General features: G+C 35.6%; 1 protein-coding gene across 1 annotated transcript in view; it reads right to left on the bottom strand.

The window, feature by feature from the left end:
- Nucleotides 1-10,249, bottom strand: part of LOC102807606 (uncharacterized) — a 33,018-nt gene extending 22,769 nt beyond the window's left edge. Inside the window, exons 1-2 of the mRNA XM_085494306.1 lie at nt 10,062-10,249; nt 3,208-3,350 (exon numbers count right to left, since the gene is read on the bottom strand). Coding sequence (XP_085350432.1) covers nt 3,208-3,350; nt 10,062-10,197 — 279 coding nt within the window. The 5' untranslated portion in view covers nt 10,198-10,249. The remainder of the gene's footprint in view (nt 1-3,207; nt 3,351-10,061) is intronic.
- Nucleotides 10,250-11,690: the final 1,441 nt, after the last annotated feature.

The raw sequence follows: 11,690 nt of genomic DNA on the forward strand, positions 1-11,690 counted from the left end.
ACGTTTGTTTGTAAAATTGTGACATGCTATGGCCGTCTGTCGCATGCGTAAGTGACAACACCGTCGCTTTAAATGACAAGACACTTTAAATGATTTGCCGTATTTACTCTTACTATTAATATTGCTGTGATAGAGGGGAGGGGGTTAGTGTCATAATATGGACAAGCCACCCCCATCCCATCTATAGCTATGTGTAGGGGCATTGTCCATTTATAGTTCACCCGATCTATACAGCACTATACACTTATCCTTGCGTAAAAGGCAGAGGTGTGTTAATGTTCAAAAGAAGGCAATAAAATGGTTTACATGTACCTCTATTGGAGATGTGCTTCTAATAGAGCAAATACAGTACATGTACTTCTATTGGAGATGTGCTTCTAATAGAGCAAATACAGTACATGTACTTCTATTGGAGATGTGCTTCTAATAGAGCAAATACAGTACATGTACTTCTATTGGAGATGTGCTTCTAATAGAGCAAATACAGTACATGTACCTCTATTGGAGATGTGCTTCTAATAGAGCAAATACAGTACATGTACCTCTATTGGAGATGTACTTCTAATAGAGCAAATACAGTACATGTACTTCTATTGGAGATGTGCTTCTAATAGAGCAAATACAGTACATGTACCTCTATTGGAGATGTACTTCTAATAGAGCAAATACAGTACATGTACTTCTATTGGAGATGTGCTTCTAATAGAGCAAATACAGTACATGTACCTCTATTGGAGATGTGCTTCTAATAGAGCAAATACAGTACATGTACTTCTATTGGAGATGTGCTTCTAATAGAGCAAATACAGTACATGTACTTCTATTGGAGATGTGCTTCTAATAGAGCAAATACAGTACATGTACTTCTATTGGAGATGTGCTTCTAATAGAGCAAATACAGTACATGTACTTCTATTGGAGATGTGCTTCTAATAGAGCAAATACAGTACATGTACTTCTATTGGAGATGTGCTTCTAATAGAGCAAATACAGTACATGTACTTCTATTGGAGATGTCCTTCTAATAGAGCAAATACAGTACATGTACTTCTATTGGAGATGTGCTTCTAATAGAGCAAATACAGTACATGTACTTCTATTGGAGATGTGCTTCTAATAGAGCAAATACAGTACATGTACTTCTATTGGAGATGTCCTTCTAATAGAGCAAATACAGTACATGTACTTCTATTGGAGATGTGCTTCTAATAGTGCGAATAGTGACAATTAATTCCAAGCAAAATTAAGTATTTTACAGTACCATAGTTTTGTACTGCAGTTCAATCTGATGGTACAGTAAAGTTCACAAAACTGTGGTCATTATAAACGTTCCATACATTTAAAAAAAATTAAAATGAAATCAAATTGATTAATCCGGATATGGCACTGTGACATCAACGCTAATACATGTACTATCGTAGTTAATATCAATGGAAAGTTCAACATTATCCAATCAGTAAGCACCTCAATATGTGAGTAGTTGCAGTTGTTACGTCACATGCAGGCATGCGCACACATTATGCGCGAAGACAATGTTCAGCTTATGAGCCAATCACTATTGGATATATCAATTTGAATGAAAGCTGATGATCAGCTTTAATAATTTTTTATTAATATGTTAATAAGCCAAATAAGGTTGAGATGCAGGTTCATGGGCACTTGGGAATGAAATTTTTTTTTTTTTTTGCTTTTTATTATCCAAACAGTCTTGGCTATAGACTGTTAAAATTTCGCAGCATTATGAATAGTGGAACATACTCAAAAATCGATTTTAAAATATAGAAAACATGTACAAACATTCTCTCTTTTGAATGCTTAGCAAGATTTAGCAAGGCTGTACATAAATAATAAAAAAGAAACATGGTGAAAAAAAGTAATGACAACAATCGTACAGACAACTAGCCTGGGTGTTAATTTATGCATAAACTTGAAGTAGTAAAATTTGAGCTGCTGCCCTGCAAAATTGACAACTGGTAGACAGTTTTCAAGACTCACTTTCTTCATAGTAAACAGATGTACCCATAAACCAATTTTGACAGGAAACAGAACCATGGTTTAGAAGCTATTTTTTTTAAATCACTTTTGACCAAAAAAGTACATTTTTGTGCATATTTCAAACTGCAGTGTCCATGAAAAAAAAATACTAACAAAATTTTAAAATTCATACAATAAGCTTTTCGAAAATATATAAATTTATGTGGACAAGAGAGGTCATCTTGGCCTCCTAATTAACTAATTAAAATACCTGTCAGGTAAACTGCATCTCTACCTTAAGCTACAGTTTTGTGACTTTAATTGTGGACTGCGATAATAAAGTTTGTGAAGACAGCAAAGTATTATTGCTCTTATTATTCTGAGCATCGTCCGAATCGCACGGTCCCATGTCTTTGACCTATAGGCCTCTACACAATACCGTGCGGGATCGCATAGGCTAATTGCGTATCTTAAGCAGTGAGATCTGATTGGGCGCGCATCGAAACAAGGCGCCCAATCAGCTTGGATGTACCAAATTATAAAACAAAATCCCACTTGCTGTTTTTGTCGCTATGAAGACATCCTTCCCACATAAAACTGCGTCGATTGCCTGTACCTGATGAGGCTTGAAGGCACCAACAACAAAAACTTTCGCAATTTTATCATCACAAATATCACGATTCATGGGCGCCGTCATTTTGTTTAAAATGAAACGGCAAAGAGGGATTTGTAACACGCAAACTGATTGGACAATGATTAGCCGCAACTGACTACTGGGGGCGCTGTTAAAATACGCATATTTGACGGTCGTTCTGCCAAGGTCTGTTTAGAGGCTTGTCCGAATAAACTTAAACCTTGGCTCGCAAAGATGCATTCTGAGTATATTTTAGATTTTTTGTAAACTTTTTATTTTTTGTCAGTAAATATTTTACTTGAATTACTACACAGAATTTTTTTTTTCCATATTTCTTAAAATTGTTCCCTCACCTCAGCCTCAAGTGTATTTTGTAATGTACTGTAAATTACTTTATTTGTGCTTGGAATAAATTTTTGCTATTTTCGCTGAAGGAATGATTCAGTGAAAATAAAATCCAGTGAATATACCATTTTTCCTATATTTTACATTCAACTTGTCAAAAATCAGTGAAAATAAATTCCATACAAAACACTCAAAAGGTTTTTCAGCGAAAATTTATTCCAGCTAAAATAAAGTATTTTACAGTATTAACTTACGCAGGCGATGCTGTGGTTGCCAGAAGATGCAACAATCACACCATTCTCTTTCAATCTATCTCTATCTGCATTGTTTGACATCAGTTTGCTGAGTTTGTTGAAAGCTCCCCTTGTCTTGAAAGAACCTGTCATTTGCTCCGATTCTAAAAAAAAACGGGAAAAAAAACGCATTATTTGCTACAAAAAAAGTAAAAACACAATTCCTAAATGCAAAGTACCGGTAATGTGTATTGTATTATTTTTACCACCGGTTCCCACTTTTCATCACAAAATAGTGCCATTAGTCTGCACTTTCCTTCAGACAGAAGATTTTAACAAAAATAGCAAAATTTTTAAGATAAAAACTGAAAATTAGTTCATTTTGTAAGAAGTAATGAAGAATGTGTGAAAAAAGTGCAAAAAAATTTGGGCGAGAAAGTTCGGTGGATAAAAGGTTGAAAAGGGTTACCCTTGTTTGTTTCATGAGAATTTTTTTACCATTTATGATCAGGATACGTTATCTCAGCTGGTGAGAAAAATGTTGCTCACTGAAATTTGTCTTGCCATTTACCCTCCCCCCCTTCCACAGATGAACTTGGTTGTTTGAATATTTTTTAATTCTCCATACATTTTTAACACTTCAATATTAGTGAAACAATAAATGACCCTATTCAATTTGAAAACGGTTACTGTAAAACATGTTGAAAAAGCGACATACTACTTTAACGAATTGTGCTAAAATGACATAATAGCGAATTGTTGATTTAGCGAATCTCTCTTGTCGTTGTTGATTTCCTGTTTTCACAATACTTGTCTGTCACATGCCAAAACAAATGCGCAATTAACACCTCCATAAAAACAAAAAAAAACTGTCAAGTGTAATTAGGAAGCACTCCAGATTATTACGTTTTCTGTGTTTACAAAGTGTGTGTGTGAAGAAAAATACGTTGTTTGGCCGCCATTTTGAATTTATAATGAAGTCATTAGCGACATCTATCAGAATCATTTTGACATTATTGCTAATCCCATTTGTCACACAGAGCATTTCATCGATTTCACAAAAAGCGTTGTTACGGCGACTTTATACCTACCTAGCGGACCTTGCTGTGAATCCATTTCTCTACTTGTGACACTTTGTCTGAGAGAGAGATTTGGAAATTTTCATCACTTTTTTCATGATTTTTCAATTTTGCTGGCACATTAGGAAAATTTGCTAAAGTCTTAAGTTCCAAATCTTGCAGAGAAAGTGACATTGTAGTAGAATTATTGACCCACAGTTAGAGCGAACCTACGTCGCTGTGTCTCACAACATTTGCACAATTTTTATTTGCTGAATTTTACTTCATATAATCCTTTTATATAAAATTATAAACAGAATTAATAATATAGCTTATATTAAGAGGGAGAAGCCATGGATGTTGGTGTAAAATGTTTCCTGATATTGTAAAACCATTTATTTTCACAGACATTTAATTTCACTATTTTGATGTTTTTAGCGTATTCACTGTGTTTTAATTTCATGAATTTGTCAAGGAAATAATGAGTTTTATTGTTATTTTACACATTCACGTAGATTTAATTTAGCGAATTTTACTTGTCAGGGAAAATAGCGAAATTAAAACCCAGTGAATAATTAATGCATTTACAGTACTGCATGCACGCAACGGACGACAAAACACTCGATGTTTGGAGGGTGTCTGAAAAAATGAATGTAAATATATATTATCATATACCTTGTATTCTCAAGGCGGAGCTACGTCACAAGACGTTCCACGTTGCTAAGACGCGCACCACTGTACCACGTATTTCTATGGGCTCTGCGCACGTTTGCTGAGGAACGTGGAACGCCGAGCGAAGAGCCGGCAAAATTATGAGAAAACAACAGGAACTCAACTTTGAAGTAATCCAGAACAATCAAATTTATATATGTTACACATGCAGGGATAATCTTGTTACACTGTTCAGAGGAGTCTCAACAATCACCCCAAAGTACTGTTTTCTGAGTGTTTTTGGCCTTTGTTTTCACCATGATGGTTGCCATGCGGTGCCTGGATGTCCACCCCAAGAATTTCCTGGTCTCGTACACTATAGGAAGTGCGCCCTCACACTAGAGCAATAAATTCCTGTATCATGCCAGGCCCAGCGCGCCCGGCTTTCATCAAAACAATATGCAACATTCTAAATTACGTCGTGTATTTGAGGTCACGCCATGGTAAAATTGCAGTATATATACCCACAGTCTCTCTATTTAGAGGGATAGTGTTATACCTATATATATGATAAAACCTGTATGAACTGGATAAAACCTGTATGAACTGGATAAAACCTGTATGAACTGGATAAAGCTTTCAAGGTCCACAAAGAATAATATTTCCTTTAAGGTAGAAGCCTACTCATAAATTAAAATACTCAGAATTTATTAATTTTGCAAAAAACTGTACTCTAAGGCAATATAAGGATATTGACCTAAAACAAGTTGGGGGTCACCAGTCTGTTTTTCAAGAAATTGATCGTTGTATTTTAGTAGAAAGTCACCATTTTGACACTATTATTATAATACTTTTACCACAGGTTCCTATGGCAGAGATTTTATGCAATATCTCAAAATCTAGCCCAGTGACATAGGCTGAAAAAAGTCATATATTGTTTATGATGGAGTACTTTTTGTTGTTATGAATTATTTAAAAAATCTGGGTTTTAAAAAATGTCAATAAATGCAATTTTTTTTAACATTGTGTTCTATAAAATTGTTCTAAAAATAGCAATTTTCAAAAAATATTAGAACACGTTTCCCAAAAAGCTTAACAGCAACACACAAAACAATGCTATTTCATTGTACCATGAGACATTAGCTTTATGATTGTACATAATAAACTATTGAACATTATCATACGATTTATGACCAATTTTGTCAAAAATTATGAGTATAAGGCTTCTACCTTAATACTGATATATTAAACTTATTAAACCGGTCACTGGTAGCATAGTGGTTGTCGCATCAGACTCATGATCGGTAGACCCAAGTTCAAATCCTACCATAGGCTGAACATTTAACAGGGTCGACCCCTACCCCGGGTGAGTGTACCACAGACTCAATGGGAAGGCCAATTCCACTGGCCGAGATTCATTCACTAAGGGACGACGTCAAAAGATCGATGTCGGATAAAAAACTTCCTTTAGTTTTTTCCAAACCCCCCTACCCCCCACTGAAACTTAATTGATAAATATTGTTCATGGCGTCAGACTACATTCACCATTAAATACAAATTGATAATCGACAGTAGTATTGCATAGCAGTTGGTTGTCGGGTGGGTGTAAAAATATTTTACAAATGCACCTCATTTGACGCACAGATTTACACTCGAACCAAACCATTTTTTCTGATTTTTTTCCTTTTTCGGTTATTTCTGTCCATGATTGGATAGAAAAAAAAAAAACTACAAATACTCCAAGATTTTTTTGACTTCATTAAAAAATAAATCGTTTTTGTAGAATGGAAACTTTTTGAGGTCAAAACCCCCCACCCCCAAACTAAAGGAAATAAGTTTTTTATCCGACATCGATCTTTTGACGTCGTCTCTAACGTATGCGACTTTGGGGGAACCTTGGTTAAGGTCCGCAGGTGCTTGTGTTCGACTGAGCCTGGTTGACGCCAGGATAGCGCATTAAATTGCCATTTGATAGGGAGATGGCCGCACAGCCCTGTCATGTAGTCCCAAACAGAAAATGATTTCTGTAACAAAATGCAAATGTGTCAGCACTAGCGGTAGCAATTTGCACATACAAAAAAAAAGTCAGGAGAGACAACAGTGACATTCAATGTCCGGAACTGTCGCCTGGCATAAATATATTAAAAAAAAAAAAAAAAAATATTAAACTTATGCTAATTTTCACTCATCTACCTCTCCTTTTTGAAGCATATACAATGCGGGTTCTATGTGTATATATAGACATCTATGGATAACACCTAATCCGATTAAAATCCGATGGGTAGTTATAGACTCCATTTCTTTTATATTATATTTTTTATTGGTATTTTAGTTTATTTATAAATATATTCTGATTTTACTTGCCATTATTATACATCTGTCACAGTAACGCCATAAGTTACAGCGTGCCGTAATTTTGCGGTATTTTACGGGGTATTTTCATCCTACCATATTAGGAAATGCGAATTCCAAATATGGAATGATTATGTGTGTAAGCGTCCTCTAATAATAAAAACAAACATGGCTGCCACCATTTAACCGGACTCCATACAAAGAAGTTCGCTGATTCTGTTCTAAACTTTTTAGATTTTGGCATTCCCGTGATGTATCCTTGGTAGGAAAAGATGTATAATAATAAGGTTATTACGAAGATACCTCGAGGTATGCACTCAGACAGTACGCTGTCGCATCGACCTCCGCTGCGTGTCGGTCAATACTGCCGCTGTACTGTCTTCGTGCATACTTTGAGGTATCTTCGTAATAACCTTATATTATTAAGTTCTTTATATATATCATATCTCAGTCGCCGTAATTACTATGATATGATATACCTTCAAAATACTGTGAAATACTTTATTTTCGCTTAGATTTAATTTTCATTGAAGGAATGATTCAGTGAAAATAAAATCCAGCGAATATACCTTTTTTCCTATATTTTACATTCAGTCACCAAAAATCAGTGAAAATAAATTGCATATAAAATACCCAAAAAGAGTTTTCAGCGAAAATGAATTTCAGCTAAAATAAGTATTCTACAGTATTGGATCTGCAATTCACACAAAAGTTGTATTTTTGAAATTGTTATACTGTAAAATGACTAATTTTCACTGGGTTAAAATTTCGCTGATTTACCATTTCAGGCATATTCAATGAGTTTTAAATTCACGGTTTTATCATTTAGATAATGTGTTCTATGCTCAATTTTACATATTCACTGGGTTTTAATTTAGTGCATTTTCCAGTCAACGAAATAAGCCAAATTAAAACCCAGTGAATCTTGTTTGATATGGGACTCATAGCGACGTATACAACGCGTGTAAAATACATTGTTTATTTACATGAAATTCGAACACGCTCTGCGCAACGACCACCGCGCTTCAACCCTTTTACAGTATGTAATACGCCCTTTTTTTTAAATCATTGTTTTTTTTGTTATTTTTTAAGAATAACATTTGCTCTATTAAAAATGAATAATGTCAATATTATTTATAATGAACAACATGGACTCTGTACTGAGCTGATCTGGAATGTTATGGTTAAAATGCGATGGATCGTGATTTTAATGTGTAAGCAGTTTGTTATGAGAAAGATTAATCGGTCTCATTTAAATACATGTTGTATGTTAAACTTGCAGGGTATTTTCTAAACCGGGGAACAGGGGCGCAGCGCCCTGATACTCACGGCTGGCGCCCTCTTACCGAATTCCCGATTGAGCTTGCAAGTCATAATTATATTTCTTGAGCCGCGCACTTCTGCGCTGTCGTACAACATGAAATCTTTCTCCATTAAAACTTCCCAGCAACACCAGCTGACAATGCATCTGGACACCAAATACACTAAAATTACGCCAAATATATTTCAATGCCAATAAATACACCGTTAAAACGGTAAAGAAACCTTCCAATATGACGTTTCCAGGTTGATCTGTCATGTTGTTTTAGTGCTAGCTTGGTCGCTCCGCTCCTTCGCCTGTGTGTGCTCCCTCTTGTTCATTTTTTACCAGAAAAACCCCCGACTTGCTTTTATTCTCAGGACAGTACAAGACCATCTTGGCTTGTGCCATTTTTGTTATTGTACTTGTACTCATGAAAACCGTCATATGCAACTGTAAACTAACAATACAATTTTGAAAATACTCTTAAATAAACCATAACAAGAATTACGGTAGTTTCTAGAATATCAGTTTTTAGTGTGTACCTCAAAACGATGTTTTTATTGTAAGGCCCATATATATAAAAAAAAAAATTCACATCATTTTATTACCGTTGAAGCCTTTTAGCACTAGAGGGTGCGATTTATAAGAATGGTTCTCCATTCTCCATGGCGATGACCTCGTCTACATTCTAATGCATGGGCTGACCTTTGCACCATTGCACTCAAGATCAGACCTTCTTTTCAGTGTTTGATAAAATCTCTGTTTTTACATCATTTTATTATGTGATGTCAAAATACTAAACTATTAATATTATATAAAAGATTTGAAAAAAAAAGAAACAAAATGTAAGGGATGTACCATTATAAACTCTGAGTGGAGTAAAGGCAGAAATACAAAGGATTTGTTTTTATATAGTTTTGTGCTATTTTTTTTTTCAATGATGAATTCACTGTAATCTTTTATTTTCGCTGCATGTATAATTCTCCTGAAGAAATATATGCTTAGATTTTTATTTGTTATTGATACCGGCAAAGCTTTTTTTTTATGTTTCCCTTTTTCTTATTTTGTCATCACCCTTTTTAATCAATTTTTCAGAGATTTACCAATTTTTATTTATTTTCTTTTGTTGAATTTCAGTGTATTTTAATTTTAGTGTTTTAGTTTGTCTTATTTTATTTGTCTCTGTAATCATTTTTTTACCTTACTAAACCCACAGATGGTTAAGTTGCATAATAAAGTTATTACTGGGTATTATTATTATTTAAATTGTCAACCCTTAGTATTTCAAATTAGTGTGTAAACAAGATGTAAAACACAATACTCCAAAAACGAATTATCTGTAATTAAGGACCACCATAGAAAAAAATCAATCAAATTAATCACAGTAACGTTATTCTCAAAAGAAAATCTGAAAACGGTAATTCTAAACCCCCTGCAAATTTATAATGACCAGCCCCTAAACTGCTCGGTATCTTTCGAACACGCGGAGTGAAAATACATATATTTTGTACCTAACTTCATGTACACGTTTGCGTTGGTCATCTCACTCAGTGCAGCCGACGAATCCAACGGTGTTTTCCGTACATGATCGTATATATTGCGTGTGGTTTGCAGGATCGATTTGTGGAGAGACGCAAGGCTCTTCATTCTAGTAACCGGAAGTACGTAAACTACGATGAAGGACACACTACTAATGCTCTGGGGAGGGAAAAGTTAATCCCTGTTTAGAAACTATGCCGGCAGTCAGAAAGGTAATCGATCATGGTGTTGGCGGAGTGGGCGTTATTTACATTCGCCCTAGAGCTAAAGGGATCTTTCGTCGGTTGCCATTTAGTAATTTACGGTTAGTAATCGCGGCTCACTCAAACGCCGCCATGGATCCTCCTGGAATGCTGGACAGACATTGTATGCACAGTCAGCTGGCGCACACGTGATAATAAAATAAATACGATGCCCCATCTTGAATGATGCATAAAACTAAATAAGAGACAAGTTGTGAAACGCGTTTTTCAGATTCCTACAAATCAAGACAAAAATACCAATCTTTCACAAAAATACGGTCCGTTTGAGTTATATTAAGCCAACCGATAAAAAAATTCGGCCGAATTCGGCGTTTTTGTGTAGAAAAATCCCTTGCATACGAACACCTAATTACGTGAAGAACCTAGAACACGAAGCCGGGGTATTTAAAACTAAAAATTGGCATTCCAGCCCAGCAGCCAATCAGCGACGGCCTAACGCTTAGATGACAATTTCGGTACTGCAAAGTATAATGTTCTCATTCACCACAAACAAGTACAGACCAACGTTTGGCATGATTAGTAATTTTAATTAATTTCTAGAAATAATACATAGAATTATGGCATGAGACCTGCACAGTGTTGTTCCGTTTGGACATTCCTCTAGAGGAGTGCTTCACTTTGAAAATAATTCAAGATGGATTTCTACAGATAAATCACATTTCTGGTCATCAATATTTTTCGTTTGTTCAAAAACAGTGCGCATCTACTCATTTTGCGTTGAAGCGGGGGGGGGGGGGGGAGTCGTCACTTACGCAGATGGCCATAGCGTGTTGTTTACAAACAAGCGTCTACCCATGAGTCTTTGCGTTTTTAGCGTGTATTGTTATCTCACGTGGGACTCAATTCCCGCGCGTGCGCAGGCGACGACCCTCCCGCTTTAAGCCACAGTCCCTCTATCATCATAGAGGGACTGTGGTTAAGCGTTTGAGCGTGCCAGGGTGGATTAGTCTGGTAGTACAAAACTAATTTGGCTTAAAGAAAACATTGGAGGGGCGAAATATTTGTTTCAAATATGCAAGCTAGAGAAAAAAGTGCATGTAAAGTAAATCAGGGAATATACGTTGGCTCATTCAAGACAAATAAAAATGTACTGACAACGCAGACAATGCATTGGTCACACTCTTCCGGCCACCCCCGTGATTTCAAATGTTTGACCCTTGATGTTTGATTATGACTTTATTTCCAGACAAGTTTGCTGTGTATAAGTATATTTTTTAAATCCATGCAACAAACCGGACATAAAACCTGGTCAAAGCAGGCGAAAATTATCTGACAAATAAATCCATGTGAAAGCCAATAACTCATATTGGTAGCCGGGATTTGATTGGTAGCTGGTGG

This window comes from Saccoglossus kowalevskii, chromosome 20, assembly GCF_978046115.1.
Source record: "Saccoglossus kowalevskii chromosome 20, keSacKowa6.1, whole genome shotgun sequence".
Lineage (NCBI taxonomy): Eukaryota > Metazoa > Hemichordata > Enteropneusta > Harrimaniidae > Saccoglossus > Saccoglossus kowalevskii.